General features: G+C 38.7%; 1 protein-coding gene across 1 annotated transcript in view; it reads right to left on the bottom strand.

Moving 5' to 3' along the window:
- The window catches only part of LOC133536293 (matrix metalloproteinase-17-like), an 84,409-nt gene that overhangs the window by 8,434 nt on the left and 56,257 nt on the right, over positions 1-19,718 (bottom strand). Inside the window, exons 4-6 of the mRNA XM_061876708.1 lie at positions 14,689-14,771; positions 14,136-14,288; positions 5,993-6,250 (exon numbers count right to left, since the gene is read on the bottom strand). Coding sequence (XP_061732692.1) covers positions 5,993-6,250; positions 14,136-14,288; positions 14,689-14,771 — 494 coding nt within the window. The remainder of the gene's footprint in view (positions 1-5,992; positions 6,251-14,135; positions 14,289-14,688; positions 14,772-19,718) is intronic.

Consider the following 19,718-nt stretch of genomic DNA (forward strand, 5'->3'; position numbering starts at 1 on the left):
TCTGGAAAATCTAGAAGAAATAATGATTTGTCTTTGTTAGAAATATAGCTTGGTCCAATTTGTTTAATATTTTAACCTATTTAAAACATGTCATCAAAATTCTAAAATTAATCTTAATCAGGAAAAATTACTAATGACGTTCCATAAATTATTTTTTAATTTTTTTCGAAAAGATTCGAACTAACGAGTTTTTCTGTTCATTTTTTTCGGTTGAATTTTGAATTTTAAAGAGTCGAAATTGAAGATAAACTATGTTTAAACATTTTATTTTCATTTTTTTCGTGTTTTCTCCTCTTTTAAACCGTTCAATTAAGTGTTTTTTTCATCATTAATTCCCTACAAAAAACCTTCCGTAAATGGATAAAAAAAAATGTATGACGGAATTAATGACAGAAAAACCCATTTTTTTTTTATAAGTATAGATTTGTTTATTAAAGGTAAATTAAGTGAATTGGCTATTTCTGGCAATGTATTTAAGTGTGTATCAAACTGGTAGCCCTTCGCATTAATCAGTACCCAAGAAGTAGCTCTTGCTTTTAAAAAGGTTGGTGACCCCTGCTGTAAGGGCTGTGATTGGTCGTCTGTTTTATATTCATTCCTATTATTTCCTATTATCCTGTGCTATATTAGAATATTAGAGGTAACCGGTCGATCTCAGAATTTTAATTCCTTTTACTCGTCTTGTTCTCTTTCAAAGACAATATCAAACTAATACAGTAATTTGCATTTCAGTACTTGCACTGTATGCTGAATCATCTCTGATCTCATTAAGAGTTGCCAACAAGAAGAGAACACACATATCATCAAGGGCTTAATTTCATGAATCAGTGATCCGGCTTTCATTCTGTTTACGTATTCCCTCTCAGTACTCCGCCACACACAGCGCGCCTTATGCTTGAGACACAGCTGGATTAATATGGAACATGGACACTTTGCATAATACACAAAGGCGGTAGATGTGCACGTGCATACATTGGATTTTTTTCCTGAAGGTTCTTAATTTAAATTTTCTCCATCCGTTTTTATATCAGGTGCAAAAAAGACAAGCAGCTTCTGCATGATTTGATAATTTTTTTTTTGTTAAAGCAACTTTAACGAAAGAAGGGAGTCCATTTGTATTACAACACCAATTAGGCTGTTTTGTTGACTCATTTTATGCCTCACACACCGCATGCGTAGTAATGTTAGTGTTGATGCCTTTGCAAACGCTAACAGGTACCCAGCATCAAAAATAGTGTTTAGCTTTACTTTTTAACGAAGTGATTTATCAATAGCAATAATTATCATTTATTCAAGTTTTCATTTGATTTATGGGTGCTTGTACATGTTGAAGTTGAGGCCGACACATTTATTTTTGGGACACTAGTATTCTTGATGCTCATGCTAACCGACATTTTACACTCTGAACTAAGGTAGCAGGGTTTAAATCTCAGTCAGGGAAATCACTAACATGTACCATCATTAAATATCACTTATATTTGTATGATAATAACATATATGTCACATCGCGGATTCAAACCCAAGATTCTCCCGCAGCAAGATCTCAACCTCTGTCACACAGCATGCCAGGACACGCACCGAGCGCCTCACGCCCACGCTTCATCGCAGCTGCAGGCTGTCAGCTATCAGCGCACCTGGCTGATATCAGGAGGACAGCATAAGAACCAGTCACTCCTTGGAACCTCTGCCGGAACGTCATTAAGTCTCGTAATTAGCATTACGTTTGTGGCTTCCCTCTTGTTGTCCTCTCCTCTTTGTTTTTCGTTCCCCTTTTGTCTTGTTGACTTATGTCCCTTGTCCTCCTTGCAGTGCCCGTTTTGTCCCGTGTGTTCGAGCGCTGTATCTCGACCTCCACACGGATTTTGGACTGCCTCCCTCCATCCTTGATCTCTTGCCTGGACTCGGACTTTGCTGCTTGCCTTCTGCCCTAGACCTCCTGCCTGTCCCCGGATTTCCCTGGTGCCTACCCTCTTGGTCTGACCAAGATTTCATCCATCACGCATGTACAACATCCTCTTGTATTATTTACACGGTTAATTTTACACTCCGTACATAACAATATATCTTTTTCTGTGTTATAATTTCTTTTTAATAATAAGTACTCGCTCGTACATTGTATGTTAAGAAAATTTCTGGCCCTTTGACACGGTAAGCCGCCACTATTTCGCATACACTTTAAAACCCTCCGGCTTATAAAAGGGTGCGGCTTATTAATAGATTTTTCTTTGTTAACGGCCATAATGTTTTATATTTAACAAACAGTTTTCATAAAACCCCAACTGACACACTGAAAATGTGTGTTATTGTTTGTCTTTTGGAAGAGTTGCAGGTGTCGTGGGTTGAAAATGTAATTGAACTGGAAGTATATCCCGTTTCATCTCCTAGTCGTCTGTAGTGTTTCCGTTTAAAAAGATGCATGCTGCAGAAGCAAACATGTCAATACGGAAGACGCTTAACAGTTTATCTGTCATCTTGATGGGACATTTGAGGGTACAAATGTTTGTTTACAAAAACATTTTTTGTTTACATGAACAGGAGGTTGCGGTGATTCCCTTCTTTCTTGAGCTTTTTTACTCATAAAATATAAAATACTTAATAAAGGGAAGAAATAAATTTAATCATCATAATCAAAATTAATCCACAGGAACCTTGTGATTAGGCTGATGTTGTGCCTTAAGTCCTAAAAATGGTGCAAGCAATGAGGTTAATTTATTTTAAAAAATTTGAAGAGCTGAACAAAAATGGCACCGAAAAGGAAATCATGTACTGCAGATTACAAGCTGGACGTAGTGAAATATGCAGCAGAAAACGACAAGAGGAAGCGGCGCATACCTTTGGAGTTGGCAGAGTTGTTTAGAAGCGACATCGAGGAAAAATATTTCATGGGATTTATCGATTAGGAGTGACAGATTGTTTGGTAAAGGTATAACATGTTCTATATGTTATAGTTATTTGAATGACTCTTACCATAAAATGTTAGGTTAACATACCAGGCACCTTCTCAGTTGGTTATTTATGCCTCATATAACGTACACTTATTCAGCCTGTTGTTCACTATTCTTTATTTATTTCAAATTGCCTTTCAAATGTCTATTCTTGGTGCTGGATTTGATCAAATAAATGTCCCCCAAAAAATGCGACTTATACTCCAGTGCGACGGATATATGTTTTTTTCCTTCTTTATTATGCATTTTCGGCCGGTGTGACGTATATAATCCGGAGCGATTTATAATCAGAAAAATACGGTAAGTACTTTTTGAGCACATTCTACAATACCGCGATAATAATGATAACCCTAATATGATATGTTCATATCTTTAAATTATGTCTAGGCTGGTCCAGGCTAAAATTGGTTTTATTTTTAAACAAACATAAATTAATTTCAATCAATCAATGTTCATTTATATAGCCCTAAATCACAAATGTCTCAAAGGACTGTACAAACCACTACGACTACGACATCCTCGGAAGAACCCACATAAGGGCAAGGAAAACTCACAACCAGTGGGCAAGGAGAATTTTTCAGTGTCTAAGAGGAGTAACCATATCTAAAAAAAACTGTTTTATTATATTTTTACATGTCATGTAACAAAAATTTAAAGCAGTCAACAGAAACAAAAAAAAAATAAATTAAATGTTCCATCCATCCATTAACTACCGCTTATTCCCTTTTGGGGTCGCGGGGGGTGCTGGCGCCTATCTCAGCTACAATCGGGCGGAAGGCGGTGTACACCCTGGACAAGTTTTTTTTCAATATTTCGACATCACAATAAAAAAGATGAAATTTTTTTTTTATGTAATTATTGCTTTCTGACAAAAAACATTTTTTTCTTTTTTTTCATTTCAAAATTATGTACAAATAAACCAATGTTTTTGATGTTTAAAACTTAATAGCCAAAATATACACTGATCCTGATACAAATAAAAGAAAATTATAAAAGTAGTCCATTGCATATTGTATATTATGCATGGTTGTTGAAGAAATATGACAACTGGGAGCTAAGTTTATCATCTGCATTGTGACATACATTTCTCTTATGTCTGAAAAGTGTTAGACGCGGAGCAATCACTTCAGTGTGCTTATTTGCCTCCGGTCTACCTTTCCACATCTAAGTGCACTTTTAACAACCTCACTCCCATCACCTCTCCAATAACTTGAAACAAGGCTCTCAAAGTATAGTAAGTAGTATGCACTCAAGGCTCTACAATCACTATTAATAAACTATTGTATGCCACTACTTACTTAGTGATCAAATTACTCTTGACTTTTCTCAGAAATCTCCTCTTCCTCTATAATATCTGCTAGTGGTATACAAGATGTGACATCCCAGTTCCACCTCCATTCTCTGACTTAGAACCAATGACTGACGCTTGTTGTGCAGCGGCAGCGGCAATGACCAAGAAGAACACGGAGTTGGAATATAAATTACAACACTTTATGTACATATTTATATTTAAAAAAAAAAAAAAAAAAAAAAAAAAAGGTTTTTCCTTTTTTCATTTGTGGCGGCCGCAATTTCGTGGTGGGCCGCCACAAATAAATGAATGTGTGGGAAACCCTATATATATATATATATATATATATATATAATACATATATATATATATATATATATATGTATTAGAGATGCGCAGATAGGCAATTATATCATCCGCAACCGCATCACCAAAGTCGTCATCCACCCGCCGTGCACCCAAACCAACATTTTATCAGAACCGCAACCGCCCGCTGAAATACATCAGAGGTCGGCCACCTTTACCACTCAAAGAGCTATTTAAACCCGTTTCACAGAGTAAAGAAGACAATGGGAGTCGTTTGCTGCTAGCGGGGTGTATAAAATAGCCAGGAATTATCATGGATGCAAAGGATTCTGGGTATTTGTTGTGTTGCGTTTATGTTGCGTTACTGGGAGGATGTTCTCCCGAAATGTGTTTGTCATTCTTGTTTGGTGTGGCTTCACAACGTGGCACATATTACTAAGAGTGTTACAATTGTTTATATCACAACCATTAGTGTACTCTGTGTCACCCAGTATGCCTTGCAGTCGTGTTCGTGTGTCTGCGGAAGTCACACACAACATGTTGCTGGACTGATCATACATGTTGTAGAAGGCAACAAAGTCAATGGCTTCATAGCACGCCCTAATACTTATTAACTTGGTGACTGCCGGCAGTAATTCTAGATAATGTTTGCGCCTCCTTTTGACTTCTTCGCTTTGTGACACGGGTCCTAAATGGCTCTTAGAATGGTAAAGGATACCGATCCCTGAACCATGTATATCAAATATTTCCGAATGTTTCAACCGCCACCCGCCCGAATCTAATTAAAATCTATTTTTTCGTCATGTCACCCGCCCGACCCGCGGTTTATCCGCGGACTCCGCAGATGAGACCGCAAACCGCGCATCTCTAATATGTATACACACACACACATAATTACTGTGAATTATATTTTTTATTACTATCATCTCTTTTTGAAATTTGTATTTATTTATTTTGGACACATCCATCCATCCATCCATTTCCTACCGCTTATTCACTTTGGGGTCGCGGGGCACAACAAACCAAAAATACTCTTTACCTACACATTTCAAAGATAAAAAAAAGCAATGCTTTGGTACAATATTGTCATTTGTATAAACACACACTTAAAAAAAAACCCTATAAAAAGCCAACCAGTTAGTACTTTGACTTTCTTTTTTTTGTTGAACCTGTTACTTTGTGACATTTGTATTTTTACAATTGTTGTGACCTTTCCTGGCCACTTAATACAAGGGCCTCAGGAGCAACAAGAATTTGACTGACACCTAATAGTAGTTTTTGTTTTTAGTTATTTTGCACTATTGGCTTTACTAATATTATCTTTAGTATCAGTCTTAGTATTATCAATATTGCTTCTGTATTTATTTGGTCATCAATCCCAAAATGAAAAGATCGCCGTCGACTACCACTATTTCAGGAAATCTAGTCCAACAAATAAGTGCCTACTCACCGTCAGACCACCTGATGGCATCATCCAGGTGTGCTGGCAGTCCCTTCCAGAGCATGCTGTCTTTAGGGTAGCCCAGATCCATGCGTCTCAGGTGGTCATCGTACCGCCAGTAGCGGTTGTCCTTGAAGAAGTAGGTTTTCTCATTGTGGAGCCACACAAATGCCGCGTCCACTCCCTCTAAAGGCAGGCCGAAGTCGCTGATTGGACGGGGGTAACCCTCCTCCATGATGTTGTCTTTAAATACCCAGTACTTGAGACCTGAAAAGCCAAGCATACATTTGTCAGCAAGAAAATCTATGTCACCTCTTTAAAGGCCCGAAATACAATTTGTGCAGTAAGGTGGTTCAAAGAAAACAACTAACTCTTGTATTTATTAGAGCAGCTATAGTGCATCCGGTAAGTATTGACAGGGCTTCATTTTTTCCCACATTTTCTCATGTTACAGCCTCATCACCAAAAGGGATTAATTCATTTTTGTCCTCAAAATTCTACACATAATACACCATAATGACATTGGGAAAAATATATTTTTTGAATTTTTGCAAATGTATTAAAAACTAAGAAATAACAAGTATTCAGCCTTTGCCATGAAGCTCAAAAGTAAGATCAAGGGTCATCATTGAGATGTTCCAACAACTTTGTCGGAAATGATTTGGAAAGGCACACACCTGTCTATAAAGGTACCACACTTGATGGCAGAGCTCAAACCGAGGATAAAGTCATATATACATATATATGTGTGAATATATATATATATATATATATATATAAACAATTCACGTAGGTCTGCTAAACTGTTCATTACATTCCAATATAATTACCAAAAGTATTACTGTAATTGATTTTTATGTCATCTTATTTTATGTCATAATATTACATATTAAATGTTTGGGTTAGGTTACCTTAATTATAATAATTGTGTACATATTTGAAAAAGGTCTGCAATGTTTTCCTGGCCATGGTCTCCTTAACTCATGGAGAGATGGAGTGGGGACCGCCTATTTATATGTATTGTGTAAAACAGTGTTTTTATTTAAACTGGTCCTAAAAGCACCTTGTTTTTGTGCAACACTAAAATAATACAGTCTAGCACTATTATTCTAGCTGACAACTAGCGCCACTAATTCCTATCTTCCTTAACTGCTAACATCCACCTATTCATTTTCTACCGCTTGCCCCTCTCAGACTTGCGGGGGGTGCTAGAGCCTATCCCAGCTGCATTCAGGCAGAAGGCGGACAAGTGTCCACCTCATCGCAGAGCCAATAACTTTCCATCCAACCATCCATTTTATACCGCTTGCCTTTTGGGGTCGCGAGGGATGCTGGAGCCTATCTCAGCTGCATTCAGGTGGAAGGCAGTGTACACCCTGGACAAGTCACCACCTCATCAAAAGGCCAACACAGATAGACAGACAACATTCACCCCATACTTGCCAACCTCCCTGATTTTCCGGTAGACTCCCGAAATTTAGCGCCTCTCCCGAAAACCTCCCTAGACAAATTTTCTCCCGAAAATCTCCTGATATTCAGGCGAAGCTGGAGGCCACGCCCCCTCCAGCTCCATGCGGACCTGAATGAGGACAGCCTGTTTTCAAGTCCGCTTTCCCACAATAAAAACAGTGTGTCTGCCCAATGACTTTATAACTGTAGAATGATCGAGGGCGAGTTCTTGGTTTCTTATGTGGGTTTATTGTTAGGCAGTTTCATTAACGTCCTCCCAGCGCAGTAACAACACACAACAACAGCAGTCACGTTTTCGTCTATCGTGAAGCAGTTTGTCTGCCGTAAACAGCAATGTTGTGACACTCTTAAACAGGACAATACTACCATCTACTACCAAAAGGAAGCAAGTTGGCGGCGCCCGGAAGGGCTGCTACATTGAGGAGCTCTTGCTAAATATGGAACATTTGACAGAAATACCGGACAATTCTACAAACTTTATGGCTGGCTCACATCGTGGTCAGTCTGTGATCATGTACAACCGCCAGACACTTCTGGATGTGGACATATCGGGCCGTTTTGGACTGATAGACGCGTGCTTGCTAGACGTGCTAACTAGCACGGGAATACTTCGACGGCTACATCCAGCAGCCTGTGAAGCAGGGGAGTATAGTAGCAGCGGAGGCCGTCTACGGAGCAGACCCCAGCGGTGTGATCGGAAACGCGGATGCCGAGCGGGGCTAAAAACAAAGCAGAAGGCTAATCCCCACAGAACACCATTTCCCTCCATCCCGAAGCCGGATTTAAATGGAAGATGCGAGACTACTGGTCTGGGTAAGGAGTCAGTTAAATCAGAACAAGTTTTTTCTGCTTTGATTGTTTCAGAGTTGGACATGCGTTCTACTGAGGTGGCTAACTATGATGCGTGCAGTTTATCAAAGCAACAAACAAACAATCGGAAAATTCCCGTCGTATCAATTCCTAGATATTGTCGTAATTATACTAAATGCACTGGGCATAATAAACACAACATTATTAATATTGCTAGTACGGGTAATTTGATCAAAAATTCCCTAAAACAGCCCACTACCTATAATATAGGTTTTTTAAACATAAGATCATTGTCTCCCAAAACGTTGTTAGTTAATGATATCATCAGAGACAACAATCTTAACGTCATCGGTCTCAGCGAAACCTGGCTTAAACCAAACAACTTTTTTGCGCTAAATGAGGCATGTCCTCCTAACTTTACACATGCGCATATTGCCCGTCCTCTTAAAAGGGGTGGGGGGGTCGCATTAATATACAACGAAAACTCTAACCTTAGTCCTAACATAAATAATAAATATAAATCGTTTGAGGTGCTTACTATGAGGTCTGTCACACCACTGCCTCTACACCTGGCTGTTATCTACCGCCCCCCAGGGCCCTATTCGGACTTTATCGATGAATTCTCAGAGTTCGTTGCTGATCTAGTGACACACGCCGATAATATAATCATAATGGAGGACTTTAATATCCATATGAATACCCCATCGGACCCACCGTGCATAGCGCTACAGACTATAATTGATAGCTGTGGTCTCACAAAAATAATAAATGAACCCACACATTGCAACGGTAATACGATAGACCTAGTGCTTGTCAGGGGTATCACCGTTTCCAAAGTTACGATACTCCCATATACTAAAGTATTGTCCAATCATTACCTTATAAAATTTGAGGTTCAGACGCATGTTCGTCAAACTAATAATAACTGCTATAGCAGCCGCAACATTAATACGGCCACAACGACAACTCTTGCTGACCTACTGCCCTCGGTAATGGCACCATTCCCAAAGTATGTGGGCTCTATTGATAACCTCACTAACAACTTTAACGACGCCCTGCGCGAAACCATAGATAACATAGCACCGCTAAAGTTAAAAAAGGCTCCAAAAAAGCGTACCCCGTGGTTTACAGAAGAAACTAGAGCTCAGAAATTATTATGTAGAAAGCTGGAACGCAAATGGCGCACGACTAAACTTGAGGTGCACCATCAAGCATGGAGTGATAGTTTAATAACCTATAAACACATGCTTACCTTAGCTAAAGCTAAATATTACTCAAATCTCATCCACCGAAATAAAAACGATCCTAAATTTTAGTTTAGTACGGTAGCATCGCTAACCCAACAAGGGACCCCTTCCAGTATCTCCACCCACTAAGCTGATGACTTTATGCAATTCTTTAGTAAGAAAATTGAAGTCATTAGAAAGGAGATTAAAGACAATGCGTCCCAGCTACAACTGGGTTCTATTAACACTGATACGATTGTATATACGACGGATACTGCCCTCCAAAATAGTTTCTCTCGTTTTGAGGAAATAACATTAGAGGAATTGTTACAACGTGTAAATGGAATGAAACAAACATGTTTACTTGACCCTCTTCCTGGGAAACTGATCAAGGAGCTCTTTGTATTATTAGGTCCATCAGTGCTAAATATTATAAACTTATCACTGTCCTCGGGCACTGTTCCCCTAGCATTCAAAAAAGCGGTTATTCATCCTCTTCTTAAAAGACCTAACCTCGATCCCGACCTCATGGTAAACTACCGACCGGTGTCTCACCTTCCCTTTATTTCAAAAATCCTCGAAAAAATTGTTGCGGAGCAGTTAAATGAACACTTAGCGTCTAACAATCTATGTGAAACCTTTCAATCGGGTTTCAGGGCAAATCACTCCACGATCGCTCCTCGATCTTAGCGCTGCCTTCGATACCGTTGATCATAATATTTTATTAGAACGTATCAAAACACAAATTGGTATGTCAGACTTAGCCCTGTCTTGGTTTAACTCTTATCTTACTGATAGGATGCAGTGCTTCTCCCATAACAATGTGACCTCGGACTACGTTAAGGTAACGTGTGGAGTTCCCCAGGGTTCGGTCCTTGGCCCTGCACTCTTCAGCATCTACATGCTGCCGCTAGGTGACATCATACGCAAATACGGTGTTAGCTTTCACTGTTATGCTGATGACACCCAACTCTACATGCCCCTAAAGCTGACCAACACGCCGGATTGTAGTCAGCTGGAGGCGTGTCTTAATGAAATTAAACAATGGATGTCCGCTAACTTTTTGCAACTCAACGCCAAAAAAACGGAAATGCTGATTATCAGTCCTGCTAGACACCGACCTCTATTTAATAATACAACTCTAACATTTGACAACCAAATAATTAAACAAGGCGACTCGGTAAAGAATCTGGGTATTATCTTTGACCCAACTCTCTCCTTTGAGGCACACATTAAAAGCGTTACTAAAACGGCCTTCTTTCATCTCCGTAATATCGCTAATATTCGCTCCATTTTGTCCACTAAAGACGCTGAGATCATTATCTATGCGTTTGTTACGTCTCGCCTCGATTACTGTAATGTATTATTTTCGGGTCTCCCTATGTCTAGCATTAAAAGATTACAGTTGGTACAAAATGCGGCTGCTAGACCTTTGACAAGAACAAGAAAGTTTGATCACATTACGCCTGTACTGGCTCACCTGCACTGGCTTCCTGTGCACTTAAGATGTGACTTTAAGGTTTTACTACTTACGTATAAAATACTACACGGTCTAGCTCCATCCTATCTTGCCGATTGTATTGTACCATATGTCCCGGCAAGAAATCTGCGTTCAAAGGACTCCGGCTTATTAGTGATTCCCAAAGCCCAAAAAAAGTCTGCGGGCTATAGAGCGTTTTCATTTCGGGCTCCAGTACTCTGGAATGCCCTCCCGGTAAAAGTTCGAGATGCCACCTCAGTAGAAACATTTAAGTCTCACCTTAAAACTCATTTGTATACTCTAGCCTTTAAATAGACTCCCTTTTTAGACCAGTTGATCTGCCGTTTCTCTTCTTTTTCTTCTATGTCCCACTCTCCCTTGTGGAGGGGGTCCGGTCCGATCCGGTGGCCATGTACTGCTTGCCTGTGTATCGGCTGGGGACATCTCTGCGCTGCTGATCCGCCTCCGCTTGGGATGGTTTCCTGGTGGCTCCGCTGTGAACGGGACTCTCGCTGCTGTGTTGGATCCGCTTTGGACTGGACTCTCGCGACTGTGTTGGATCCATTATGGATTGAACTTTCACAGTATCATGTTAGACCCGCTCGACATCCATTGCTTTCCTCCTCTCCAAGGTTCTCATAGTCATCATTGTCACCGACGTCCCACTGGGTGTGAGTTTTCCTTGCCCTTATGTGGGCCTACTGAGGATGTCGTAGTGGTTTGTGCAGCCCTTTGAGACACTAGTGATTTAAGGCTATATAAGTAAACATTGATTGATTGATCTACTGTACATGCATATGTGACAATAACATATACAGCTTTTAGAGAGTGCATTGAAGATCTTCCTCAGGAAGCAACGATTGACCGGTTTTGGGCCATGCTAGGGAGAGATGGAAGATTGCATTTTTTTGTGCGTGCCACACAGTGATGCATCATCAGAGAGGGTGTTCAGCATGGTTAGAAAAATAGTGACAGAGAATAAAACAAGGATGGACAATTCAACCCATAACTCAACAATGAGTAGATGAGTGTTATGTGTGTGTATATGTGTAAATAAATGAACACTGAAATTCAAGTATTTATAATATATACATATATATATATATATATATATATATATATTTAAAATAAAATACATATAAATATAGCTACAATTCACTGAAAGTCAAGTATATTATATATATATATATATATATATATATATATATATATATATATATATATATATATATATATATATATATATATATATATATATATATATATAAAAAATACTTGACTCTTGGAATTCTAGTTGTAAATATACTCCTCCCCTCTTAACCACACCCCACCCCCAAATATGCCCTCCACCCCACACCTCCCGAAATCGGAGGACTCAAGGTTGGCAAGTATGATTCACACTCACATTCAACCTATCCTCAGGTGCATGTCTTTGGAGGTGGGAGGAAGCCAAAGTAGAACCCACACAGTCACAGGGAGAACATGCAAACTCCACACAGAAAGATCCCGAGCCCGGGATTGAACCCAGGACTACTCAGGACCTTCGTGTTGTGAGGCACATGCACTAACCCCTCTACCACCTTGCTGGGCCAATAACTGGTAACATGAACATAATAATATAATTACTTATTGTTTTTATTTTAAACCTGAAAGGTTCAGTGAGTACGGTGGCCCCGCCATGTGATTTATCACAAAGAATTATCGCATTAACGATGAACACACTCAGATTATTCATGCAATTTATTTTGACCAAATAAGCTCTTTTATTTTAACCACTATACTGTCAGTGATCAGATCAAAGCATTCGTCAGTACAAAAATGAATGAGGAGACTCTGACTGGTGTGATCGCTTGCAAATTTCACTCCAAAATACAGCTTGAAAGATCGTTAGATAAAACTCTTACCAGCTTTTGTGCTAACACATAACATGCAATTAAGTAAACGTCTAAAATGTTTTCCTGGAGGACAGTCTGACAATGAAATTGTATTTGTGTACAAATGTTGGGGTATTTTCTTAAGAAAATTTGAATTACGCAAGCGAGTAATCACGTGATTATTCAATATTAATGCGAATTCCATTTACCTGGTGAAAAAAAAGAATAATTTGACAGCCCTACTTAGTATTAATTTAACGACACTGAAATAAGTGGACAAATTGTGGGGAAAATATAAAGATATACAAAAAAAAAGAAGTTAAACTGTTGACCATATTCCAATATTTATTATAGCAATTTTTTTTAAATGATGAATTTTGTTATTTGTATTTACCATATTTTTCGGACTATAAGTCAAAGTTTTTTTCATAGTTTGGCCAGGGGTGCGACTTATACTCAGGAGCGACTTATTATTAACACATTACTGTGAAATATCAAATAATATTATTTAGCTCATTCACGTAAGAGACTAGACGTATAAGATTTAATGGGATTTATCGATTAGGAGTGACAGATTGTTTGGTAAACGTATAGCATGTTCTATATGTTATAGTTATTTGAATGGGGCGGTATAGCTTGGTTGGTAGAGCGGCCATGCCAGCAACTTGAGGGTTGCAGGTTCGATCCCCGCTTCCGCCATCCTAGTCACTGCCGTTGTGTCCTTGGGCAAGACACTTTACCCACCTGCTCCCAGTGACACCCACACTGCTTTAAATGTAACTTAGATATTGGGTTTCACTATGTAAAGCGCATTGAGTCACTAGAGAAAAAGCGCTATACAAATATAATTCACTTCACTTCACAATGTCTCTTACCATAATATGTTAGGTTAACATACCAGGCACCTTCTCAGTTGGTTATTTATGCCTCCTATAACGTACACTTATTCAGCCTGTTGTTCACTATTCTTTATTTATTTCAAATTGCCTTTCAAATGTCTATTCTTGGTGTTGGGTTTTATCAAATAAATTTCCCCCAAAAATGCGACTTATACTCCAGTGCGACTTATATATGTTTTTTTCCTTTTTATTATGCATTTTCAGCAGGTGCGACTTATACTCCGGAGTGACTTATACCTTGAAAAATACGGTATTTATTTTATTATATGACATTCAGTTTTGTTTAATTTATACATTATTAAAAAAACACTAAACAGGAATGAATATAGATACTGTATAACTATACTCCAATAAGTATTATTGCCAGTGTAAAATCTGGTTTCGGGAGTGCACCTTTAAAGAAGACTATTTTATGGTCTCCAGGTCTCTCGTATACGGCGTCCACACTGTCCAGATTGGCAGGCAGGCCCCTCCAGAACCAGTGGATCTGAGCGGGACGCAGGGACACCAGGTGCTTCTCTCGAGTGAGACGCCAGAAGTATTTCCCTATGAACACAAAGACAAAAGCTGCATTGTATATGTAAATTGAAAGGCAAAATAATAGAAAAAAAATCTCTAACTTTCTACTAGAGATCAGGCAGGTTATTATTACAATGTCAGGTAAAGTCAATAGCTCTCAGAATGAGGGCACAAAAGCCTTTTTCCTGTTGCTGCTGTCAGCGGGAGGCTACTGCACATGAAAGTCTGATGCAATTTTGGAAGCGTTGACTCTCAGCGGGGCTCAGCTGGCTCAGTCGGGCGTCTACAACAAACCCTCCCTCATCCATCTTCCTCCTGTTCCCCCTTTTTTCTTCACATACTCTTCCTTCCACAACTTGTGAGCTCAATTTGCTCATTAAAAGAAAAAGAAAAAAACTCTGCCTCTGTCACTCTCCCTTTGCTTTACCTTTGAAAAAAAAGGCCTCTCCTCGTATCTGGGCCACTGCATCAAAGTAGCTGCTGCATCGGTCTGGGGTGTCTCGAGCCAGCCTGACAAAAAGAGAGAAAGAAAGAGTGCTAGAAAAGCAACAACAGCTAAAAGTGGACATTTATTATCTCTTTAATGTTTAAAGAGCACATTTGTTCCTGCACTTTACTGATCTTACCGCACCCATATCTGTTCATATTTAAGCGTTGCCTGTGGAGGAATCAATGCGATCTGACTAAGCAAAAGAGTGGGCGCCATCAGGTCGACGAGGCTGAATTTATTCTTGTAGTTTATGAGCGATTGAAATCACAAGCGAGTTGAATAGTGCTGCTGTACACAAACAAAAGGTGTTCAGGCGCTCTTTTAACATACATGTGTTACAACCGCTGCTCTTGCTTTTTACTCACTCAACGTGGCTGGAGATTGACTTGATTCGTAACTTGCTAATTGATAAATGGCCCTGCTGTTCTTAATTCTACCACAACATTCAAGAAAAATATGCCACAAAGTTCAAGTTAAGTTAAAGTACCAATGATTGTCACACACACACTAGGTGTGGTGAAATGTGTCCTCTGCATTTGACCCATCCCCTTGTTCACCCCCTGGGAAGTGAGAGGAGCAGTGGGCAGCAGCGGTGCTGCGCCCGGGAATCATTTTTGGTGATTCAACCCCCAATTCCAACCCTTGATGCTGAGTGCCAAGCAGGGAGGCAATGGGTCCCATTTTTATAGTCTTTGGTATGACTCGCCCGGGGTTTGAACTCACAACCTACCGATCTTAGGGCGGAAACTCTAAGCACTAGACCACTGAATAGGTTGTACAGGACGTTGGAATATGAGCAAAGTCTTCAGCTCAGTGAGGATCAACGGATTAATTCTGAGCATTGTTGCTTTTTCTTTGCCTTTCCCCCCCAAACATATTTCAAAAGGAGGACTGGCCTCCTAGACCAGTCGTTCTTAACCTTGTTGGAGGTACCGAACCCCAACAGTTTCATAAAGAACCCTTCTTTAGTAAAAAAAAATTGTTGTTTTTTTGTTTTTTAATCCAAGATAAAGTTATATGTTTTTGTTAACACTTTATTATGGGGAACATAATCTAAGTAACAACGACTTAATTTATAGTTATATGGACACTAGGGGAACATATTCTAAGTAACAAAGACTTAATTTAGAGTTATTTGGACACTAGGGGAACATATTCTAAGTAACAAAGACTTCATTTTGAGTTATTTGGACACTAGGGGAACATATTCTAAGTAACAAAGACTTCATTTACAGTTATTTGGACACTAGGGGAACATATTCTAAGTAACAAAGACTTCATTTTGAGTTATTTGGACACTAGGGGAACATATTCTATGTAACAAAGACTTCATTTACAGTTATTTGGACACTAGGGGAACATATTCTAAGTAACAAAGACTTCATTTTGAGTTATTTGGACACTAGGGGAACATATTCTATGTAACAAAGACTTCATTTAGAGTTATTTGGACATTAAGGGAACATATTCTAGGTAAAAAAGATTTAATTCAGAGTTAATTGGACACTAGGGGAACATATTCTAAGTAACAAAGACTTAATTTTGAGTTATTTGGTTAGGGTTAAGGTCAGGGTTATAGGGTTAGGGTTATAATAAGGCCATGGCGAATAAGACATTAATAAGTACTTAATAATGACTAGTTAAGAGCCAATATGTTACTAATTTGCATGTCAGTAAGCAACTAATTAATGCGGAATATGTTCCCTGTGCTTCACGGTGGAAGAGGGGTTAGTGCGTCTGCCTCACAATACGAAGGTCCTGCAGTCCTGGGTTCAAATCCAGGCTCAGGATTTTTCTGTGTGGAGTTTGCATGTTCTCCCCGCGAATGCGTGGGTTCCCTCCGGGTACTCCGGCTTCCTCCCACTTCCAAAAACATGCACCTGGGGATAGGTTGATTGGCAACACTAAATTGGCCCTAGTGTGTGAATGTGAGTGTGAATGTTGTCTATCTATCTGTGTTGGCCCTGCGATGAAGTGGCGACTTGTCCAGGGTGTACCCTGCCTTCCGCCCGATTGTAGCTGAGATAGGCGCCAGCGCCCCCCGCGACCCCGAAAGGGAATAAGCGGTAGAAAATGGATGGATGGATGTTCCCCGTACTGAAGTGTTACCATGTTTTTTTTTTACTGGTGCACAAAATGAACCGTGCATGAACATCACCTTGTTCAATCAACAAAACTAAGAGAGTGCATAAACTCACAACAAATTACACACCTGCTAATCAGTCAGCTGTTGCCGTATCCGTAATACGCCGACAGGGAGAAGTTTGTATTTACACGATTAGTCGGGTGTGTTTTGATCTCCACCGAACCCCTGAGATCGAGTCACCGAACCCCTAAGGTTCGATCGAACCCAGGTTAAGAACCACTGTCCTAGACTCACATTAAAAGGAGTAACGACTAAATTAGGGATGTCTCCAACATCTCTGGCCTCTTATCCCGATTCCAATTCTTTGACAATAGATCATCGATTTGAAAAAGTTTTATAGCAAGTAACTAAAGTAAACATTACACATGTTCATAAAGCTTACTTTAATAGATTTAAAATCTTGTAAAAATTGTTTTACAAACCCAAAAACCTCTGAAGTTGGCACTTTGTATAAATCGTAAATAAAAAGCGAATACAATGATTTTCAAATCCTTTTCAACTTATATTCAATTGAATAAACTGTACAGACAAGATACATAACGTTCTAGCTGGTGAACTTTGTTATTTTTTGCAAATATTAGCTTATTTGGAATTTTATGCTTTCAACATGTTTCAAAAAAGCTGGCACACGTGACAAAAAAGAGGGAGAAAGTTGAGGAATGCTCATCAAACACTTATTTGAAACATCCCACATGTGAACAGAAGAATTTGGAACAGGTGTGCGCCATGATTGGGTATAAGAGCAGCATCCATGAAATACTCACTCATTCACAAACAAGGATGGGGCGAGGGTCACAACTTTGTCAATAAATGCGTGAGCAAATTGTCAAACATTTAAAGAACAACATTTCTCAACGTGCTATTGCAGGAAATTTAGGGATTTCACCATCTAAGACCGTAACATCATCAAAAGGTTCAGAGAATCTGGAGAAATCACTGCACGTAAGTGATGATATTACGGACCTTCGATCCCTCAGGCGGTACTGCATCAAAAAGCAACATCAGTGTGTAAAGGAAATCACCACAAGGGCTCAGGAACACTTCAGAAAACACTGTCAATAATTATAGTTTGTCGCTACATCTGTAAGAGCACATTAAAACTTTACTATGCAAAGTGAAAGCCATTTATCCACAGCCAGCATCTGTGATGGAATGGGGGTGCATTAGTGCCCAAGGCATGGGTAACTTACACATCTGTGAAGGCACCATTAATGCTGAAAGGTACATACAGGTTTTGGAACAACATATGCTGCCATCTAAGTGCCGTCTTTTTCATGGACGCCCCTGCTTATTTTAGCAAAACAATCCCAAGCCATGTGTTACAACAGCGTGGCTTCATAATAAAAGAGTGCGGGTACTAGACTGGCCCGCCTGCAGTCCAGACCTGTCTCCCATTTAAAATGTGTGGCGCATTATGAAGCGTAAAATACCACAACAGAGACCCTAGACTGTTGAACAACTTAAGCTGTACATCAAGCAAGAATGGGAAATAATTCCACCTGAAAATCTTCAAAAATTGGTCTCTTTAGTTCCCAAACGTTTAGAGTGTTGTTAAAAGGAAAGGCCATGTAACACAGTGGTAAAAATGCCCCTGTGCCAACTTTTTTGCAATGTGTTGCTGCCATTAAATTCTAAGTTAATGTTGCAAACAAAAATTAAGTTTCTCAGTTCAAACCTTAAATATCTTGTCTATGCAGTCTATTCAATTGAATATACGTTGAAAAGGATTTACAAATCATTGTAGTCTGTTTTTATGTACAATTTACACAATGTGCCAACTTCACAGGTTTTTGGTTTTGTAAATCAGATAATGCATTAAATGTGTGGTATTGAATGTTCAACAAAACAAAGAGGCTAGTGCACAACAGCTAAAGAAAAACAAAAACTACTGATAAGTTGAGTTTGAGTTTATTTGGAACATGCAAGCATACAACATGATACATCATTTCCAGTTTTTCTTTTCAACATGTTCGAAAAGGAGTAGGAAGAAGCAGAACTTTTTTAATCCTACCCCTTTTCTTTTACATCACAGTTGCTTTTGTTCACTTCCTGTTCTCAATTTATTTGCAATATACTCCATAAGTAATAACATTAAAAAATAAATAAATAAATAAATAGTGACGTAAGTGGTTTTCATATGGTGAGATAAATACAATTATCAATAAATTCAGAGTATTTATCATGATTCTTCTTCTTTGTACTTTGTAAACACTTTAAGTTTGAAGAGTTTCTTTAATTGGATCATACGTTCTTTAATTAATTCTTTCCACAATTTAATTCCACATACTGATGTACTAAAGGTCTTAAGTGTTGTACGTGCGTACAAATGTGTTAAAACATTTTTTTTGTATGTTCTCTATATCCAACATTATGTATTATTTGAACTGATCTTTTTTGGAACACGGTTAATGAATGAAGTGTACTTTTGTAATTATTTCCCCATATTACTGCATAATAACTCAGATATGGTAACACTAGTGAGTAGTAAAGAATATTATTTGTTAGTATTGACTGATTCTTGACACTTTATGTTGTATATTTTTGTATGAGATTTCCAGTTCATGTTTTAATCAATCAATTTGTATTCTGTCTATTTGTATTCGACTTACCCTTCTATTGTTACCAAATAGCATTATTATAGTTTTATTGAGTTTTTGTGGAACCATCTTTTTAATTTGTTCATTTATTCTGTTATTATTTGTATTATCTTCTGTGTTCTCTCCTGAACAAAACACTGTTGTATCTTCTGTGAATAATAGTAATTTTAAATCTTTTGTAACGTTACAAATGTAATTTTTATAAAGCCTGAACAATTTTGTAA

This window comes from Nerophis ophidion, linkage group LG17 (assembly GCF_033978795.1).
Source record: "Nerophis ophidion isolate RoL-2023_Sa linkage group LG17, RoL_Noph_v1.0, whole genome shotgun sequence".
NCBI classification, from domain to species: domain Eukaryota; kingdom Metazoa; phylum Chordata; class Actinopteri; order Syngnathiformes; family Syngnathidae; genus Nerophis; species Nerophis ophidion.